At 36.8% G+C, this 22,475-nt stretch overlaps 1 protein-coding gene across 8 annotated transcripts in view; it reads right to left on the minus strand.

Moving 5' to 3' along the window:
* The window catches only part of FYN (FYN proto-oncogene, Src family tyrosine kinase), a 272,216-nt gene that overhangs the window by 41,484 nt on the left and 208,257 nt on the right, over positions 1–22,475 (minus strand). For 4 of the 8 annotated variants that reach the window (XM_051997549.1, XM_051997551.1, XM_051997552.1 and 1 more), the window contains 8 exons: positions 21,384–21,482; positions 18,600–18,703; positions 17,541–17,690; positions 13,355–13,519; positions 12,787–12,942; positions 10,103–10,282; positions 8,212–8,288; positions 7,964–8,117 (listed from right to left, as the gene is read on the minus strand). In XM_051997549.1, coding sequence (XP_051853509.1) covers positions 7,964–8,117; positions 8,212–8,288; positions 10,103–10,282; positions 12,787–12,942; positions 13,355–13,519; positions 17,541–17,690; positions 18,600–18,703; positions 21,384–21,482 — 1,085 coding nt within the window. Of the gene's footprint in view, positions 1–4,452; positions 4,986–7,963; positions 8,118–8,211; positions 8,289–10,102; positions 10,283–12,786; positions 12,943–13,354; positions 13,520–17,540; positions 17,691–18,599; positions 18,704–21,383; positions 21,483–22,475 lie in introns of those variants that run through there. The other 4 variants (XM_051997555.1, XM_051997554.1, XM_051997553.1 and 1 more) reach the window with 4 other exon arrangements.

The raw sequence follows: 22,475 nt of genomic DNA on the forward strand, positions 1-22,475 counted from the left end.
ACGGTGGGAGGGTGGGGGGAAAGAGAGGGAAGCATGGGGGTGGAGTGGAGGCAGAGCTAGCAGGGCTTAAATCTTCATACTATAAAGGTAAAACTAAGGCCCAAATTTACAATTCTGATTGGCCCCGGGAATCTTCTTCAGTCTCATTTGTGTTTGTCAACTTCACTGCCTGCTTGTCTCGGTTAAACCGCCACTGTGCTTTCTGAATCAGAAATCTAGTTATATTTAATTAGCACAGGCATCTGGGGTTTCTGATACACAAAGAGTTATTAAAGTAACAAATCTTTCTAAAATATGCTCTCCATAAAAGAATGTGTTAATTTATGCAGCCACAAATTTTTACCATGAAATAATTAACATGAAAACTGCAACCATTATGAATTTTTTTCCTAGTGTAATTTATATATGAATTCCCCCCCAGACAACCATCTAGTCTACTTAAACTTTTCTGCCAGGGGAGGTACTGCATTTTTTCCCCTCCCTTTCTATTTAAAGACATGACTTTTAAACTTCTGGCATTCATACTTAAAGTTTAAAGATTTGCCTGTTCTTGCAAATTCTAAAAGAACCAAAATATAATCCAGTTAACTCCTGATTACTTAAGTTAATGGAAGAAAATAAGTAGAGACAGGCTCATTTGTTGGTGAGGCTTGATTTAAAGGAAATAAACAAAGGTCTATTTTTTTTTCCTACCAGACATTTCCCTACTAGTTTGGGTTACCCATATTTCAAATTCTCCTGATGAATTTCATTTCTTTGAATTAAGACTTTGTTCCTGGTTAAAATGCAAATACTCATAGTTGGGGTAACACAGTAAATCATCATTATCAGTCATCAACATCTTAGTACAAATTACTCAGAGTCTTTCCCTCCCTGACAATTTGGAGACCAGATTTTGATGGAAGGGAAGGTGGGAAGATAAATGCAAGAGATAAGATGCTGAGGGTGAGGGATGGAAAAGTGTACTCCATTAGTCTAGACAAGGGCACAGAAAGGGCAAGGAAGATCAAGTCTATGTGCTTCACAATTCTGATGGCCTTGATTAGAAGGAATAAGGATAATGATAACAGTTGACTTTTAAGTTTACATAGTGTTTACAAATAATGCTTTAAAGTTTATAATTATAAATTCTCATTTCATCCTCATAATAACCCAATAATGTGTATTTTCCCCATTTAAAGAAATAAATCATCCTCTTTGGGCAGTCCTTACTATCCCTAGGACACCTAATTGAAACTATAGTTAATAGCAAGATCAAATAACTCATAAGGAAAAGGGCAGCAAGAAGGTGTAGTACATAGAAAGCAGGACCTGAGGGTCCCGAGTTCAAATTTGGTCTGATACACTTACTATGTGACCCCAGACAAGTTGCTTAATCTGTTTGCCTCAGTTTCCTCATTTATAAAATAGATATAATAGCGCCTACTTCCTAGGGTTGTTTTAAGGATCAAATGAGATAATAATTGTAAAGTGTTAATACAGTGCTTAGTATATAGTAAGAATTATATAAATGCTAATTATGATGATAATGATGGTGATAGAGCAACTTCAGGGAGGATTTTCTGTTTTGTTTTTTTGAGATCGGCTCTCATTATCTCACCTAGAAGTGTGTCAATTATCCCCCAGACTTCACTGCTAATGGTCATGGAAGCTTTGACCTGTTTCATTTCCAACCAGGACTGGTTTGGCTCTCTCTAGGCAGGTTGGTGCCTCCCTGTAACAGGGAGCTCACCCTATTGATGCTGGATACCTGCATTAGATGGATACCTAATTAGCTTCAGCCTTAAGGCAGTTCCCAAACTAAAGGGATCCACCAGCTTCCTTCTAACTTTTAATATTCCTTGAGGAAGTCACTTTAATTTGAGCCTCAGTTTCTCCATCTGTAAAATGAGGGATTCTGAAGTCCTTTCCAACTTAAAAAAGATCTTAGGATCTTTTTCCAAAATATAGCATTAGGTTGCATCCATGACAGTGACAGAAGTTTCATTGACAAACTAAAAACTATAGCAGCAGAGAAAGAAAATACAAGTTAATTGGGGGAAAAATTTTTTTTGTTAGGCAGGAATATGTGTGTATGTAGGGGGAAGGGATTGGGATTGCTTGTTTTCAGCAATAAAATAGCCCTCAAACATACAATGTCGTAAAATTAATATGCATCAGAAACTGGACTTGAACCTAGTATTTTTTTCATCATATCACTTGTTTTATTTGTCAAATCTTGCAATCTCTCCTTTAATTTTTTTAAAAATGCCTATCAGCAAAACAGAATATCCATTTTTTAATGAGTAAAGAAGGACTAAATGAGTAAAAATTGTAGCTTTAAAAATCAATGTGCCACTGAGTTTAAGATTCACACAGAAAATTACTTGCCTAGTGAGAAGACTTTACTCATTTCTTTGCATGAATCTTAAAGGCTCTAATTATTAAGCAGGCTACAAATCTCAGAAAATAAGAATGAATCAACAAATAATTATGGTATTGGTGATGATGATAAGATTGGGTCTCTGTCTCATCCAAAGGCCACTCGTGATCTTGATCCTTCTATTGATAGACACAGAAATTATGACCTGATAGATTGATCCTGATGGCATCCTTTCTTTCTCCAACTCCTAGGGGGCTCACCATATTTGTTCCTGACAGTGCAGACAAACAACTATCTTAACTCAGCTGAAAACTCTGGAGAGCTCAAAGGATGAACCGGTTTCCCCCACCAGCAGCGCGTGCTACCTTGCTCGGCTCACAAGTATTTATAGAACTTGACAGAGCACCCAGCTAGAAATGGGAGGTAAGGATTAAGAGGAGAATCAGCTGGAACAGTTTCTGGAGTTGAACTATATTAGTAATTTTTCTAGACGTGACTGTGGTAACTGAGGTGAACTACAGAAGTCTGACAATGATTAGAGTATGATTGACAGCCTCAAATCAAGGAAGACAAAATATGGGGTGGGCAGCTTGTAAAAAGAACAGGAACACATGGTGGGGCATGGGGAAGGAGAGGGAGAGAGAGAGACAGAGTCAGACAGACAGACGGAGACAGAGAGAGAGAGAGAGAGAGAGAGAGAGAGAGAAAGAGAGAGAGAGAGAGAGAGAGAGAGAGAGAGAGAGAGAGATTCAGAGAGTGCTTACAATGTAAGTAGCAACAGTGCTAGGGGAGAATGTGAGGTGGAGATACTGAACATCTCTAGCTGGGATGTCACACTATTTCAGATGCAAAAAGGCCTTTTTATACCTTTTTGTAACACCATCTTTTGGGCAACATGGACCACACCTAAATAAGGGCATAGCAAACATTCTATCAGACAAGAATTGTACAAAGTGGTATTAAGGAAGTCGTCACAAAGAAAAGCAACTATAAAAATGGCTCACCACATGGCATACCCAATTCTTTGTGACTCCTTTTGTGATTTTGTTGGCAAGCAGTTTGCCATTTCCTTTTCCAGCTCATTTTACAGATGAGGAAACTGAGGTAAACAGAATTAAAAAACTTGCCCAGGGTCACACAGTAAGTTTCTGAGGCCAGCCAGATTTGAAGCCAGATTTTCTTGACTGCAGGCCCAAAGTTCTATCCACCTAGCCCAATGGAGGAGGAGGAAACATATAAATAATCCAGAATAACCTAAAAAATAAGCGACAGTTGACGTTAGGTATTTGCCACTGGCTCTGGAGTCAGCGGACTTAAATTCAGATCCTACTTTTACTTGTACTGATGCTTACCACCTGTGTGATCTTGGGCATTTCAGTTTCCTCATGGACAAAATGGGGCAGCTAGATAAGCTTTAAATCTATGATCCCATAAGCAGATGGAGACAGATTTGCCCTGTGCCCAACGTTCACTGCCTCCCCAAGCTTGCCTCTTTGGTCACTAGTCAGAGACCCAGCTGTGTGATGGGCTCTAGGATGGACATTACAGCTGGGCCGTTGGCCATTGTCAGGAAGATAGTTTTACCCTAAGAAAGGAAACTCATAACTGAGATGAAAAATAGCCGCCAGTTCTAGTTCTAGAATATCTCTAACTGATATGCATTGCTGTGTACTGCAAACAGCTTACATGATTGAAGTCACAGCATGGACTGGGTCTGTGTGTAACATAAAACTCAACTTGCACATATTATTAGGCACGTGGACCAGCTGTCAAGTGTAGCTGATTAATCCCTTACAGACACATAAGTATGCACTGTGCATGCTGCCTACAGCATGCATGAGTGGAATGCATATCCAGGCACTGCTGTTTGAAAATATCACTTCAAGACAAATCTGTGTGACAAATTTTATAAATGGCTGGTTTCATTTGAGGTTGCCTGAGTCTCCTCAAAAATGAGGGTCTCTTCCCCAGTAATGAATATTAAAAGGTGCTTCTTTTTTATTTATTTTTTTAAATCAATAAAATAAAGCGAAACAATTGATTTCTGTTTTGTTTTCCTTCTTTTTAAAGAAAAAAAGCTTACTAATTGCTTTTTCCTGAATTCTTACATTTTATTATACTGGTTTTTCAAATTCATTTGTTGTTTCTTTGCTTGGAGGAAAGACTGGCAGATTTCTCCATTAGAATTATTTAGAATCACAGATCTAGTGAAAGAAGGGACCTCATTTTACAGAAGCCCTTGGTGGTTAAGGGATTTATCAAAGGTCAAACAGGTGATGAACAACAATCAGGATTTGAATGCAGGTCTTTTCACTTTAGAGGCAGTTCCAGCCCCATTTCCTTCACTGTTCTTTATCCAGACTTTTGCCCACCAAAATAAACCATGTTTTCTCCATTTCCCCCCCATCAATTTCACATATTGCCTTTCCCATGATGTCTAAACATTATGTTTCTTCTCTTCCCAATGTTCTGGTACATTTGCAGTTGTTTCTTTAATTTTCCTCAGGCTCCCATTCTCCTTTCCCTGCTCCTGAAAGACATTCTGCTTTTTTTTTTTTCAATTTCATCTTTTAAATAGTCCATTTCTTCTCAATTCCTATTGTTTGTTGTATGCTTGAAAACACTGTAAAAGATTTAGAAGCTTCAGGCCAAGTGTTGTAGAGGAAAGGGTCTCATAATCTGCGTATGAATCCTGGTTTTCCCATTTTCTACCAGGGGAATTTTGGGCAAAGGACTTTTTTTGGACAAAGGATTTTTTTCCTTGTGGACCTTGTTTTTTTCCACCTGCCAGATGAAGGTGTTGGAGTAGGTGACCTCTAAGTGTCTTTCAACTCTAAAATTCTGTGAACTGGCAAAGGAGGACTGGAAATGTCATGTAATTTCTCTCAGCCTCAGTTTCTTCCTCCAGAAAATGAAGGGGGTAGATTAGATCACATCTGAGGCTCTTTCCATCTTTAAATCTATGATCCTACAAGTAGACCAAATGAAAAATCTGCCTCTGCATCCAATCTTGACCACCTCCTAGATTAGTTGCTTCTGCTGATGATCTGAGATTCATGGAGAGTGTGGTAATAGATGGCCTGTGTAGGAATAGTGGGGGGCTATGGGGGTGAGAGGGGGGCTGTGAATCAATGTTGTGAATGAACTAGAAATCCTTAAGTAGAGCTATGATGATGTAGTAGGCTTTGCCATTTTCCTGGCATATAGAAGGCACTTAATAAATGTTTACTGAATTAAACTTAATTGAATTTGCTGTAGCTATGGCATCAGAAGATCTGGATCTAAATATCAACTTGCTTCTTAGCCATGGGCAGGTGACTTTTCCCTCTCCGTTTTCTTGTATGTAAAACAGAGGTAAAAGGATTGTATTATCTAACCCTCAGAGTTATCAATGGCTCAATCACAGGATCATCAATTCAGAGTGTGGAAAGGACCTGTCCAATCCCCTTTTTACAGTTGAGGGAACTGAGGCCCAGAGGAGCAAAGAGATTTGTCCTTGGATATCAGTGGCAAACTTTGGATTGAACGAGGGTCCTCTAACTCCAAATCCAATTCCTTTTCCATTGTACTGCACTGTTTTGCTGTGCCACAAAAATGTGATCATGTATGTAAATACTTTGCAATGTTTAAATATCAGGTTACTATTATTGTTAGGAGCCAATGAACAACTAAGCAAGAATAATATTTAAACTTGTCAACTGCATAGTGGACATATCCCCTTCTTTGATGACAACTGACCCTAGATCTACTTGTTCATGGAGGGTCTAACAGTATATGACTACTTTTAGAATGAATCCATTTAACTGTACTGTATTAATATGATATGATGGATGAGAAGAGCTACTAAAAAAAAAAAAAGAGGTAGTGGGGGGAGGAAGGTACAAGAATACTGTCTGTCCTCTTCCCCAAAACCACCCAGGAAGCAAGTTTTAAATATATCGCTCTAGCTCCTACTGAGTCTTGGGGACTCAGCACAAAGATAGATGGTCTCCTTCGTGGGACCAAGAAGACCGGCCATTTCTATCTTTTTCACAAATCAACTTTATGCTTAATAATTTTTCCCTGCCTCGAGGCCGTCACGATTTGAAACCTTAGCCTCTGGGTTTTAATCCTGCTGGCATTTCCTGCTCGACTGCTCCCTGTCGTCCTGCCTGGCTCCCATCGCCTCAGGTTCCCGTTCCCATTTCTCCCTAGGCTGCCAACTCTAATCGAGGTTGCCTGTCTGCTACGCTTAGAGACCGAAACGCACCATCTGGCCTCGGCACTGGGCTGTGCATACTTGGCCAAAGAACGAGAGCCTCCACGTGTTGGGAAAATACAAACAGCCGACTTACGTGTATTTTAGTGTTTGGGGTAGCATCTGTACTAGTCAGGATATTAGCTCGAGATTTATCCTCAGAGCAGCGCACTGCTAAGGTCATTTCTGTCCTTGTTCCCATACTATAGAAAGGGATGGGGAGTGAAATTAAATACTAATAACAAAAGAAAAAGATCTATATGAAATTCCATGTAGATATTTTCTTTCAGCATAGCCCACCCAGTATTCAACCTTGCCTGGAATTGGAATAGGACCTCATTTAAAAAGAAGGAAATCATCCCCTCCCCCAAAACACAAACCTCAAATTCCCTAAGAAGAGGCCATCTGTTACCCCAAACTGCATATGGTAATGAAGTTGTTTAATAGAAAATTAATTGACAAACTAGGAAAAAAATGTGGCTGGCACAGCCCCCAAGACTTGTCTCTATGGTATCTCCTTAATTAGAACACCTATTGGTTTATACGTTGGAGTTATTAAGTATTTAAGATACCAGTGTGGGATCTATGTGTGGTGGAAGTTTTTTTCCATAAATTTCACTTGGGGAAGGGGAGAAAAGGATGAGAGAGAATGAATGGCATTTCTTTAGGTCCATGATGAGAATCTCATGGCCTTCTATAATCCTTTTCACTCCAAAGACCCAGGTGCTCAAAGGAAAAGCAACATGTGATTTCAGAAATCAGCCAAAGGGTCAGCCAGCTGGTTGACCACCCACCAGCAAGCAATTTCTCTTCCTGTCTAGGTTGAATGTAGAATACATATGGGGGGAGTAGATGAGACTACAGGGGGTGGGGATGTAAAGGATCAGTTCAGCAAATGAATTCTATATTTAAACTTTGTTCATGGTTTATTTAGGAAAGTGGAATGGGGACAATAATAATAATTAATAACAATAAAATAGCTGATATTTATATGATGCTTACTGTATGTTAGGCACTGTGCCAAATACTTTATAATCATTCTCCCAATTGTCCCACACAGGTACCCCGGCAGGTAGGTGCCATTATTACCCTCATTTTACAGATGAAGAGACTGAGGCAAACAGATTAAATGACTTGGCCAGTTTATGAATGTCTGAGGCTAAATTTTAATCCACATCTTCCTGACTCTGGGCTCAGGGTTCAATCCACTGTGCTATCTAGTTGCCTATAGGGAAATAGGGATCATAGGAAAAGCAAAAGATAAATAAAAAAAAAATGGGGTAGTTGAATAAAACGTCTTGATACAGTTATAGTTTAGAAAATTGCTGCTTAAAAAGAAACCCTAATTAATAATCAGCACTCACCTTGTCTTGCTGTATATTCATTGTCTTCAATCAATCTGGCTAATCCAAAATCAGCTATCTTGCATATGAGCCCATTCCCGACCAGAATGTTTGCTGATCGCAGATCTCTATGAATGTAATTCATCCGCTCAATATAAGCCATACCTGCAGCAACCTGTTAAAGCACAACAGAGAGGGCTTAAAACCAGCCCGCGTTTCTCTGTCACGAGCGTGTTCTTTGCGAGATGCCCGTTTTCAATCACACATACCTGTGCAGCCATGTCCACCAGGTTAGGCAATTTCAGGGCTCTCCCTTCTCCATCTTTTAGGAAATCCAGCAAACTCCCTATGAATGAAAAGGGCCATTGCAGCCATTTACTACAAAAGGCAAACACTGCAGCAGGGCAAGAAAGGTTCTTTTCAGATGGGGTGAGAACAATGCATTCATTTCAAACAATAACATACAAGGAACAAAGTCCTGAGCAAGAAAAGCTCGCAGATAGTTTTATCCCTTTGGACAAAAGGATGGTGAACCCAAAGTTCCATAAACCATAGCTAAAGCTCAACTAAGCTTATTCAGAGAGTGATTACATATTATAATCTGGCCCAAGAGGCAGGAGGCCTTGCTTTAAATCCTGCTTCAGATCTTGCACATAGGTATTTGGGGAAGGACTGTGTCCCTAGAAACCTCCAAGTGCCATCGGATTGTCGGTTATTATTATTTGTATTAGATCTATGATTTCATTGGTATAGGAAACCATGAAAACCAGCCCCTCATCTGCAATTTATAATCTTAGTGAGTTGCCTGGGGCACAGAAATATAAGTGACCTGGCTAAGGTCACATTCAACCAAGCTCAGGTTTTCTTGATCTATTACTGTCGCTATTTTTTTTTTTTTTAAATCATTATTAATATCATTCATAGGAGAATGGGACAAACTTCATGACTCAGTTTATGGCCTCTGAAAATCAAGCCAAACAGAAGAGTGATGGGGGAAATTACAACTTAGATTACTTACAAATTTAAGTCAAGAGAATTATTCTGATTTTTATATGATGGAGTGGGCATTCCCTCTTAATTAGGTCATAATCATCTGAACCTTAAATCAGAAAGCAAAAAGCAAAACAGCTAAAGCTTCAGAAGAGCTATTATAAATGGGCCTAAAAAGGGTCAGGGAGAATTCCAAAAACTGAAATAATCACTTGCAGAGGCCACATGCCTACAATGGTCATCTTTTATTTTTTAAGCTTTAATCATGGAATACAAGTTATTTATGAAATAAACCCTGGAGAAAAGGGACAGAAGATCTGCCAGGAAAAAATAAATCAAATCTTTTTTGAAAGAAAGCACTTGGGGTGGGAGGGGAAGACAGAACTACAGTAAGTGTCTTCTGATGTAGAATGTCTTTCCTTTTAAGACCTTTTGTTTCTTATTTGGTTCATTTATTTTTCCAAAACAAAGTAATCCTTGGCCTCACCCCCAGGAATACTGCTTTAATTAAGTAAAGAAAAAGAAAGAACGAAATAAAGACTGCCCTTTACACTATGGCTTGCATTTATCCGTATATTTAAGAAGGTAGCAAGAAGAAATATGATGGGGAAACAGTAAAGGCCACATTTCATTTGTTTTCTACTATAGTTTCTTTATAAAAAAAATTTAATTTATGGAATAAAACAAGCATTTCAGCAACATAATATAATAAAAGACAAACATGAAACTGCAAATCTCCTATATACAATTTGCTATTCCTTTTAAATATATAACAAAGGTATTATGTAAATTTCTTTTTTTTTTCCCTATTGTAGTTTTAGGACCACAAAAAAGAAGAAAATCAAACATAAACAGCTATATCCAAATTAATAGTTGAGCAGCATAACCCAGCAGGTCGAGTAGTCTAAATAATAGGGTCCTGGAAATATTTGGAAAATTCGGAGTTCCAGGTCTTGTAGGCAGAATACATTAGAATGTGGAAGGACGTAAGGGACCAATACTAACAGACTGAACTGTTTTAAAAATACTTTTCACTAATGAACACACAACTGGTGCTTTCCTAATGAGGATCCTAGATTTGGAGGCAAGCAGGCAGACGGCTCCATTTTTCTCACTGAACCAATCCCCTATTTCCCAATGGAGAAAGGAGAGGGAGAGCCATTACTCAACCTTTATTCATGTACTCCGTGACAATGTAGATTGGCTCTTCAGACACCACAGCATAAAGTTGGACCAGTTTATCATGCTTCAGTTTCTTCATGATCTGGGCTTCCTCGAGGAAGGATTCTGGAGACATTGTGCCAGGCTTAAGAGTCTTGATGGCCACTTTTGTATTCCCATTCCAGGTACCTACAGACATCCCACAATAGAGAGGCAAAATTAGAGATCCTCTGGTGGGAAAAATGGTTTTTGAAACTATTAACTATTTGCTTAAAAACAATCAACTATCAGCTTTCCCCTTCCACAGCACCCTCTTCCCTACAAATAGACCCTATAGAACTCCCCAGGGAAACAAAAACATTTACAAGGATTCTGTAAATGTTTTCAAGAGAAAAAAAAATGACACTAGTTCTACTTAAAGATTATGCCTGAATATGCAATTCTTTCACCACTTTCCCCATTAATTTGGTTCTGGTAGGCCCACATGGTTAAGTGCTATTTCTGTTTCATTAATATGAAAGAGAAATCAAGCTGAAAACCTTGGCCTTTGCATACATAATGACCATCAAATATGATGGAAGTACAGAAGCTGATGTCACTTATCCATTAACTGTCTTAGTGATAATAGGGGTACTAACCCTCCTTCTGCATTAAAGCAAAGTCTACTATGTGACATATATATTTTTTAGAAAGAACTTGAGTGCTTCAGTATGTATAAATTTAATTGAGAAATGATTTTTGGTTTCTAGTGGTCTCAATTCAGGTTTTGGTAGCTCTGTGATTGGGTCCTTTTTGCTGTTGGATCATCCATGCAATAAAGCATTGATAAAGAACAAAAACAGACCCAAAATAATCTAGATTCTACTTGCCATTGTCATTCAGCATTGTAGAGGGAAACAATCCTCAGATTTCATGAAAGGTCAACCACAATAAGAAAATGAATTCTATTAATTGAAATTAGAAAAATAAAAAAGCTGGTGGGAACAAAAATTAATATTTAAATTTGAAATAAAAAATTAGTAAATGTTCCTGATATTCAAAGTAAGGACACTGACATAGTTTGGCTGTTCATTTTTTTTTTTTAATCAATCTTCTCTCCTATAAAATGAGGAGAGAAAGGCTAGACTAGATCTCTAAGGTTCTTTTTAGCTTTGTGAGTCAATTCTAAGGTTTATGATTTTTAATTGCTACTATACAAAAGGGACATTTTTCCCTCCTGGGTAATTAAACAGCTGCTGATTTCTGATTAGGAAAAAAAAGAATGATTTAAGTGAAACTGTAAATACTTATAGTTTGGATAACATTAATTTGAGAATTAAAAAAAAAATACATTTTATTGGGGGCAGCTCTATTAGCCAGGTGGAAGTCTGACTCTTACTATTACAAAATACAAAATGCTAGGATGTATGCTGAGAAGCAGAAAGTGATTACATGGCAGAATTTGTTCCTTATAAATAAAATGAGAAATCTGAAAGTTTATGCAACATTCTAGTATGTAGCAGGTAATAGCCAATAATTTTCAGTAGGCTAGATTTTCCCTTTCTCTAAGAAACTCCAGCAGTAATTGAGTTAATTACAGAAGCATTCTATAATGGTTCTGAAATCCCCTGAGACAAAGCTGCTCATAGAATGGCAATAGGAAATGAACTCTTAATGGTGTGTATGGAAATTTTAAATGTACTAATTTAAAAGTTTAAAAATCCATTTTTCCTATGGAGGTCTAATTCTTTTTGCATGTGTGAATGATTCTATTAAAATCTTTGGGCCCTAGGCCTCATAAATAAGATTTTTAAATACTTCATAATTAAAGTGCTAATTAAGATCTTTAGAGAAGTGTGGTCTAGCCTCTGCCTTCGATTGCACAAGACCACGCCTAGATCAATGCAGTTTAATGCCTGAGAGGCAGTGGGGTATTAACAGATTAACTGCTGGACTTGGAGAGGGCTGGGTGGAAATCCAATTTTGTGACTGTGTAAATCACTTTCTCTGAACCTCGATTTCCTTATTTGTCAAATGGACATAATCATGTATCTAGCACTTACCCACAACAGGACTTTTGTGAGGCTAGAAGATGATAATATAGGCACAGAATAAATAAACTTCAAAGTGCTCTATGCATGTCTAACATAATGTGATCAATCGCTTAATAAACACTTATTGTGTTTATTGATTATTTATATTATTAAAGTGCCAAGCACTTTACTAAGTGCTGGGATGATGATGATGATGATGATGACGATGATATCTATTCCCTTAAAGCTCTGGGAAAGAATCTACTGTCAACTCAATTAGTGGAGTACAAACCTGCTACAATCTGTGCTCAAAGAACCCTTAAAATGTGTCCTGTCGCTGAGAATTAAGTGAATGAAAAATGGAAGTCTTTTCTCCAAAGCATCTTATGTTCTCGTATCTTAGGAGAAAAGGATACTTCAATTCTATGTTGTTTTCCTGGTCAGCAGTCTCTACAATGCCCTCATCACAGGAAGATGAGCTTGCAGCACCACAAGCCAGAACCACAACTAGAAGACAGCCCCGTTCTGCAAATTATGCTTCAGTGGGCCTGTTTGTTCCATCCTTCAGGGCATCCTAGACAAGGTGGATGAGTGTGCAGGTGTTGGTTTGTTTCTGTTCAAAGTCTTTCTCTCAAGTGGCTCTTAAGGGGCATCCAAAGGAAAACACACTCTCTGCCTTACCAAACCACACTTCAGCGAAACACCCCTGACCAAGCTTCTTCTCCAGTAACAATGAATCCCGTGCAACTTCCCATGCATCTTTAGCCAATCCAACGGTTTGTGGAGTACAACTCGAGGCAACCACAGTTAAGTTAAAACACAAACCATCAGCTTTCTCTATAGGAAAGGGAATTAATAAAGAAAACAAAGTTCTTACAATCCAAAATTATGCATGCAATGCAATGGAAAAGATGGAAGGTGACTCGCCCTTCAGTGCATTCTCAGTCAGAAACTGAGGGTAGTGACTTTAGACCAGCATTCAAAAGGCTTTCTTTCCTTCATTTATTGATTGAGGCTCACCATTACAATAAGAATGAAGCCATTTTCCCCAAATGAAAATTCACAAAGAATAAATAAAATTTTGTGTTTTCTGAAATGAAAAAAAGCTCACTGTCCAAATTATAGCCCCTCTTATCAGAACATCTTTATTATGGGCTGGTCATAAAATGTTCTTCCTGCACCTTCCATCTTTAGTACCTTATTTCCCCCAAAGGGAAGATAATAATAGAATAACTGAGTTACAGCATACCCATCCATACTTCCCCAAACTGCCCATTTCCCAGTCTCTTGATCAACTGAAGGGATTCACGTGGAATTTCCCAGACATCTTTGGTTTTGACAGACAGATCAGTAAGCCTCGGCATTCCTTTATGACAGGGGACTACTAAGCGGCAGCAAAGGCCTGCAGCTCTCTCTGAAGGAGCAGCAACGGAGCCAACAGCCAGAGAGGAAAAAGAAAAGCGTGATACATGAAACAAAACATTTACAACAAGTATATAAACCCAACACCAATGAACAACAGCTACTCACAACAATTGTTACGTCAGCAGGGTACCCTAAGCATCTCAGGGGATTAGAAATCACACACGGAAACACATTTGTTTGAGATAGAGCAGAAAAAAATTTAAAATTTGTGGCGAGTTTCCCCCTCCCTGTATTTTTTTTATTCCATCCTTAAAGGACTTTAAATCTGAGTTTTTGTATTCTCTAGGTAAGATGGAAAGCTTCAGTCCCAGATGCTAATTAGATACTTTCTTGGAACCTTGAAAACACATCCTTATGTTTTAGTGGAGACCATAAGTGGGCAGATGGCACCTTTGATTTACATGAATCCATTCATCTCTCTTTCCCTCTCCCTTCCCTCAATCATTAGGACTCTGCTTAGAAGACTGGGGGTCCTGTGTATTCTGAATGAATATATTTATAATTACAACCCTGGTATTAGAGCTTAACGTTTTACAGAACAGCAGATTATTCTAAGCTAGTAGCATGAAAAACTGCACCTGGGGCATGGAGAAAGGAGGTCAAATTCACTAGTCATTCTTTTGGTATTCAAACAAAACCCTACAGAATTCGAGAGCAGAGTGTACACCATTGCCTTTGGAATACTAAGGTCTGTTATTTTGCTTTGAGGTTGAACTCACACGTAAGTCAAAACAAGAAGCATTTATTAAACGCTTACTATGTGCCAGCCTCTGTTAAAAAAAAAAAAGTCACAGAGTGGCCTAAGACAGGGAAACATCAACCTGGGGAAGAATGAAAAGCAAGAAACAAAATTCAGAAAAGTTTGAGAATACAAACACAGTGAAAAAGAAGATTAAATGCAGTGATTACTTAGAATAGAGCTCAGCAAACTATGGTTGAGGACCGAATGCAGCCCAGTGGGCTGAGTAGCTTTTTACATTTTTAAAATATAATAAAATTTTATTTAAATATGTAAAAAACATTCTCAGTTTCCTACAGGGTAAAAAACAAACAAACCAAAAAAAACCACGTGGAGGATCTAGTTTGCCAATCTCTGATTTAAAAAACATTTTGAGACATGCTCTTTTTTTTTTGGTTTTTAGGATATAATTGTTCAGTTGTTTTCAGTTATGTCTCACTCTTTGTGATCCCATTTGGGGTTTCTTGGCAAAGACACTGGAGCGATTTGCCCTTTGCTTCTTCAACTCATTTTATGGAACTGAGGCAAACAGGGTGATTTGTCCTGGCTCACATAACTAAGTAGTATCTGGGGCTAGATTTGCTTAGAAAGATGAATTTTTCTTACTTGAAGACTGGGACTCTATCTACTTAGCAACTTAGGTGCCACATTAGGCTAAAATAGTGGTCATCAAAGCCAACCTGAAAGGAAGGCTGTAGAACAGACTAGCTGGATGCAGGAACCAGATTAAAGTGCACTTGGGGAATGTTTAACAAAATTAATAAAAATACAATACAACACAGATAATGTTCATTTGTGATTTTTCTTAAGATAACATATGGCTTCAGCTGTCATTTCTATTTGAATCCGACACTACTGCCATACAGAACTGCTCCAAGGATCTATGGTTTATAGCATTTAGCATTTTAGCATTTAGCAATCATTGACTTAGATTAAGGTATAATTGACAGGATTCTCAAATGTATAGACAGCACAAATTATAAGAGCGATTTCAATACATTGGATGAGAGACTGGAACATTGGGCTAAATCTACTAAGCTTGCAGGTATAAATGTATAAATATACATTTGGGTCCCAAGAAAAGTCAATTTCTCAAGCACAATGTAAAGGGCATGGGGAAGGTAGACAAAGCCTGACCTTAACTAGTTACAAAAAAAAAAAAAAAAATTCAATCTCTGTAGACTTCAAATTAAATGAACCAACAATGTAGCAAAAAAAAAAAAAAATGCTAATGTGGTTTAGACTATATATTAAGACAAATTTAATGTCCAGAAGTGAGGATATAATAATAATGAGATGACAAATATGGGAAATGACGTTTAGCTTAGGCTTTATAGTGAATGTCAGCAGTAAAGGGAAACCAGTACACAAGAAAAAACAAATAAACCCCAAAACAAAAAACAGAAAAAAGCCTGTAAGGTCAGGCTTATGTAAAAAAGAAAAAAAGAGGCCATGAAAAAGCAAGTGTAGCTTAAGATGCTTCTTTTTAAAAAAAAAAAAAAAGATAAAATTTTTTTCTACTGCTTTTTATAAAATTATCTCCTTTCTCATCTTTACGATGCTGTTAAGGTGCCTTCTGCAACATGTTTTCAAAGAATCAAAACACCAGAGACTCTACTATGCCACTGATATGTGGTTATAATAAAATAGATTTCAACATTTATGAATCCATGTAGCATCTGGGCATTTCAAGTGTATTATTTAAACTCAGATATTCTGCTCTATATTTCTCTCATCCCTCCCAAAATTCTTCTTATCAAAATTCATCTAAAGCAAAAGTATTATGGGGGAGGAACAGAGAAAAGTGGAGAGGGCATCCAGACCTGAAATTTCATTGGTTTAGGGGTTTCCTAGTATTGAAACTTCCTTCACTAACTGCACATCAGCAACTTACCTGTAAATTTAAGGCAGATGCCTTGAGGGGTTCAAAGTTTAAACCATGTCTTTAACCCTAAAGCTAGCTTTTCTGACTCTAAGGCTATCCTTATACCCTCAATACCCTACTGCTTCTCATTGATGAAGATATATTATGTATAATTATGTGTGCATATATAAACATGCATGTTTTTATGTGCAGAGAGAACACTATACGCTAGATACTTAGTATAGATATGAAATATTTGCGGCCTTCTTGAAACTTAGAAGAGTGAATCTATTTATCTGTCTATATATAGAATGACATATATAAAATGTCTTTATATATAGAAATGACACCTTTAATAAAACCTTCTGCCAAACCCAAGGGGAGGAAAATGGGTCTCAACAACCAATATCACTTTAAATGTTTTTTTTACTTATCTAGTTGTTTCTTAAAGCCTGAGACTAATAGACATGCACTTTGTACTACTCTATTATATGTTAAAGAGGTGAATGTGAATGGGGCAGCAATTATACTAAGAATGATGTCTTAATAAAGGCCGTTGGGCCTTAGAATGTTTCAAGTTGGACATGTAGGTCAAAAGAAACTGCCAGCTGCCATGAAAATTATTTCACATTCTAAAGTTGTCTATTTTCAGATATACTAAAATTAATAGCCTTATCAGATAAAATGTATTAATTTTAAAAGTAATAGGTACCATTTGCACTGTTATGGTGAGTTTAGAAAATAAAGCTCTATTGAGGACAGAACACTGCTCTCAATGGGCGGGAAAATATGTACACACAGCAATTATGACAGTAATGTTTTGTTTAAAGGGATTCTTCAATGTATGTGACCCGCTAGAGACCTTACCATTTTATTTCTGTGATTGCTGAGTACATTAACTGAGGTGCTTGTGGAAAGAAAAGCACTTTGGAAATTTTAGGACAAATAGCCATAAAGTCTTTCCATTGTTCTCTATTCTGGATATCCTGAGCTCATGTGAACTAATATTACATAAGCTAGGAGAAAGCACAGCTTAATTAAGCCAGCTAAGGTCCTACTATGAGGGCTGACAAAGAAAGTATTTTCTCCTGACAATAGAAAAACGTGAAGCGACTATGTATGGCTTGAGTAAGATCTGATTTTGAGTATTGCCTCCTCAGACAATTACTAGCTATGTATTAGGAGAGCAAATCACTTAAACTCTTAGAATTTCAAGCTTTTCTTATGAAAAATAGGACTAATAATATTTGTATTCTCATTTCTCAGGATTGTTGTGAAGAAAATAATTTTCAAGGCTTATTATATAAATGGGAGGGTTTTAAAATATTAATAATACTAGGAGGTACTATCACTTGAAACTTTTCCCTCCCTCACCATATCCTGGGAGCCAAATAGCAGTGAAGTTACCTGAGTAATGCTGGACGAGCTGCTGAAGAGTTTCAAACTGGGCTCTTGTGGTGATGTAGTAGCCACCATTGTCAAGTTTTCGGATCTTGTAATGTTTGACATGGTCTCCCTTCATATCATCCCAATCACGGATAGAAAGTGAATAGGCACCTGAAAAACGTGCACAGCATCAGTAGTTGTTTTCACTTTTTCCCCCCTTACTTATTGAGCTTATTTTGATCATTCAGAAAAGACAGACATGTACATATACATATACTACATTTTTTGTCTTTCTATCTCTAATCCTATCTTTATGTCTAAACTTAGAATTAGAGACAGAAAGATAAGTTTAGTTTATCTTTCTATCTTATTTTTCTTTCTACCTCAAACCTATGTTTCTCTTCTATCTTTCTATCCCTAACTTTATCTTTTTATCACTCTCCTATCTCTAGTCCTATCATCCATTCATTACCTCAACCCTTCCCAATGCAAAAAATCCACCCAATTAACATTCCAATCACTTTGTCTTATACATATCTAATGTAATTATATACGTGTATACTTGTATTCATATCAATATATATTATGTATAATTCTGTGTACATATATAAACATATATGTTTCTATTTGCAAAGAGAACATGATATACTAAGTAGTTAGATATGAAATATTTGCGACCTTGAATCTTAGAAGGGGGGAATAAGACATGTGAATTTATTTAGCTGTCTTTATATATCTATCAATAACATGTACACCATGCATTTACAAACATCTATGTATACATACATGTATAGATGTATATATGAGATGCACATGTACATGTGAATAAGTATGCACATGAGATCAAATGATATAACATGTAAAGTATTTTACAAACTTTAAAGTGCTAGAGAAACACTATTTATTGTGTGTGTGTATATATATGCATATATATAGTGCATTAAAAATATAATATAAAATATGGAATGCAATATTCTTTCTAATGCATATAAAAGAAAATAACCTCCCTCCCCCCTTCTCTGGGCTCCACTGAAAAAAACTGAATAATGACAAAGCAACTACTTCTATTAGCCATCCTACCTTTGGTGGTTTCACTCTCTCGGATAAGAAAGGTACCTCGTGGATTTCCAAAGGACAAGAGTTGTCTTTCTGCATCTTTGCGACCAAGTTTTCCAAAGTACCACCTTTAGGAAAGGTAAATGGGAACAATGAAAGAAAATATTTATCACTCATTTACATATCAGAATCAGAGTAAACTCTCTTGCTGTGAGTGAATGGGAAAAAGTTGATGAATCTCTGAATATAAATCCATATCTCCTGGTGTTTTTGGTATCATTCAAGTCTTTGTTTATTTGATAATCATGCCAGTTCTTTTTCAGTTCTTCCTGATCTCTCTCTCAGCCCCCTAGTCAGTTTCACTGCTAGCTTTAATTTTCCACAGTGGTTTTATAGTTCTTTCCCAGGATTTTTAATCAACGCAAATTACAGAATCTATGAATTCTTCAGGAGATCTCCCAGTAGGGAGAGACCCCTGAAGTAAATCCATTTATGACAATGATAAGTCCTAGGGAGTTGCTTGAGACATACTACTCTACCCAATCTCTTGCATCAAGTCATTCTTTAAAAACCAGCAGACTTGAATGGTAGTAAAAAAATGTTAACCCTTGAAAGATGGTAGGGAATCAGTTTTGGTTAAAATTTCTTATCTGACATATCAAAGCAGGGATCCTGAACTTTGTGAAAATGAACCTGTTATCTTTCTAGGGTCAGAGAGCCTTAAGTCAAATCTTGCTTTTGACACTCCTGTGACCTCAAGGCTTAGTTTCCTCATCAATAAAATGAAGCTTTGAACTAAATGACTTCTGAGATTCCCTCAAGCCTTAACTCTATAATCCAAAGTTCCCTAGCATTTACTCTGTAAATATAACTACAATTCCATAGGAAAAAACCATACCAAGCAAAACCAAAACCAAAGCCAATAAATATAGACTGTAGCAAATGTAAAGATCACTTATTTTCTGCAGGCTTATTTTTTTAAATCAAGAGTTAATATCTCTTAAGGGTAAAAACTACTATATTTTAAGATTACATTTTAAAGGGATGTATAAATAACTTTTGTTATACTATTTTAAATATTTTCCTCCTGTACTGTTAAGTCCTATCACAGTTCAGTTAGTCAAAGCTTATGTAAGGAAAGAAGTATGCTTTAGGACAGTGGTTACATATATATATTCATTAGGTTCTGAATATTGTACCAGGTGATAGAAAAAAGAAAAAAAGAATTGTAGAGAATTCAGTGAATAGTCTTTCTGTAGGAAGAATTTTTAAAATATTTAAATATGGTAAAAATCTAGTTTCTACATTTGATATTTTGAAGTTTAACATATATATCTCTGATATCATCATTTCACTGAAGCAAGGTCTTCTCTCCCCTAATGTAAAACTGTAACTCCTCCATACCTTTTTATTCTGTGGGATTTTTATTTGTGGCTGCCCATAAATCATCAAATGATCTAACCAAAAGACCAAAGATCTTTTAATATCTCCTGAATACTAAATGTACAACTCAGGCCATCCAGATGTTTTTCCCTATGGGACTCACTTGCCTTTTTTGTCATAATTAATCTTTATTAATATAGTTTATACCACTTCTTTCTAGAACTTAACCAAGTTCCAATTCATTATACCTGCATTCTGCCAATTATCCAATTTTCCTAAGGTTAAAAATAGTTATCAAATTGAAAAGAGATCACTTTTTTTTTTATCTTAACTCTTCAATAACTGAGTCAGAAAATTACTGAAAGCTACATTTCTAGTTCAAAAGCATGTGAAAAGGTTTAGAAGATAGTGGTTGGGTTAATTGTCTGGGAACCATGGTCCTCTAGGTTTACATTCATGCTGTAAAATATAACAGAGCACAAGAAGGGAAAGGACTCTGCTTGGATTCTTTTCTTCAAAATAACTACAGTTGATTTCATATCCCAAGCCCACTTGCTAAACACTGTTTTTAATACTGGATTGGCCAGTGTTTTCTCTCTTTCCCCTTTTAAAAGCCAAAAGTCTTGAGGAAAACCCCTTCTCAGATCTTAACCTTATTCATCAGACTGTAGCTTTGAAGTTAAAAACTGGACTATGACACTTAAGGGAAAACTTTTATCCTGTAGGATCACAAAGGGGTTTACAAATCTGCCTGGAAACATAAATGTAATTTTTTTAAAAAAAAATTCATTGGTGCTGAAATTCAGTCATAAGGGAAATAGAGGTCAGGGTCACTGAACATATAAAAGTAGGAAACAAAATAGATCTCCTTAGTGAAAAATATATAAGGGTAGCAGAATGATCCAATTGGGGATTTGGCCAGACCACTGAAATGAACATTTATTCATGATGAAGTTGAATATCAGGACTGACCAAGTATGGAGTCTGGCTTTTCATGGCTTTCCTTCTACTGGGGCCAGATTGCTATTATTCTGCTTGAAAAATACCAATAGAACCAACTTTCCATGCCCCAGACTGGAATCAGTAAAAACTGAGATGATCTCAAAGGCCACAGGATAAAAAAAAACCTCCACTGTCTTTAGTTGTCCAAGACTTCATGGACCACTAGCTCTTACAACTAGAGATGCCCATGGAATCATTAGAACCTTTAGTAGTTGTTCTGATTTCTCCACCCTAGGACAATAATTAATCCCTATTCTTATTACTACTGGTGCAATCCTGGAACAGAGCAGCATTGCTGCTGCTACTTAATGAATAGTGAAGCTAAGGCTGAAGAGAGACACAAATTTACCTTAGTACTAGGTTAGCAGTTCTTTGAAATGAGTGGTTAAAGTAAAAACAAATACATTAAGAACAAAGACATACTCTTCTGCTTGAATAGAGTCAACTGGAGCCACATAATTGCTGGGAATATAGCCAGTCTCTCCTGTTGTCAGGGAACGGGCTTCCCACCAGTCTCCTTCACTGTAAGGCAGGAAGACAGAAACAAAAACAGACACAAGTTAATAAATCATTCTCTAATGCAATTTATGCTCATATATTTATGCTTTAATATAATAGGTATTCATACATTTAAAGTGGCCAAAAGAATTATAAGGCTATTTACAAATTATTCATTCATTCGATATACATTAGGAGTTTATTATATACCTTATACTTAACTGCAGGGAATACAAATCAATAGACTAACATTTATTAAGAACCTACTATACATCATGCAGACTAAAGATTACTTAAGATAACTTAAGTACCTACGACTATCCTCAAGAAACAAGCTCCTAGGATCTAACACTCTAGTACTCACTTTACAACATAACTGCTCTGGCTCAAATGAGAAATCCGTAAAGGATTTAACATAGTTTCTGAGAAACAGAAGGTGCTTAATAAATGCTTGTTCCCCATTCTCTTTGCCCAGACTCCAACATCTCCTGTAAGCTTAAGTCATATGTTGCTCAATTTCTGTTAACACTGACTAAAGCTCTATCATTCAACACATTTATTAAATTTCAACTATATACCTGGTGTAGTGTGGTAGGCCCTAGAGATGTAAGGACTAAAATGGAAATAATCCTTGCTCTCAAGGAGAGATATACCCCATACTACATAAAAACAAGAGAGTTAAATAGGATAAGATAATTAGGGAGGGAAGATACCAGCAGCGCTGGCTCAACGAACTATAAATTGAATATAGATTTGTGTTCTCATGTCAGATTTATGCTTTGGGGCCACAAAGAAGGGCTGGGTATGCTTCCATGAAAGGTACAGAAGTCTGAGATTTCAGTGCTTACATTGTACACTTACAGAGTGCAACAGAGAACAAGATACTTTTGGGAAACATCACTAAATATGTTAAAGAACTGCCTAGATCTTGCCAAAAATGAATTCTATTTTACTAGGAAAATAGCCTGGGAAGAGAAAACTGAACTGAAACCTCTGTGGAGATCTGTTATTGTAGTT

Source organism: Antechinus flavipes, chromosome 4, assembly GCF_016432865.1.
Source record: "Antechinus flavipes isolate AdamAnt ecotype Samford, QLD, Australia chromosome 4, AdamAnt_v2, whole genome shotgun sequence".
NCBI lineage: Eukaryota > Metazoa > Chordata > Mammalia > Dasyuromorphia > Dasyuridae > Antechinus > Antechinus flavipes.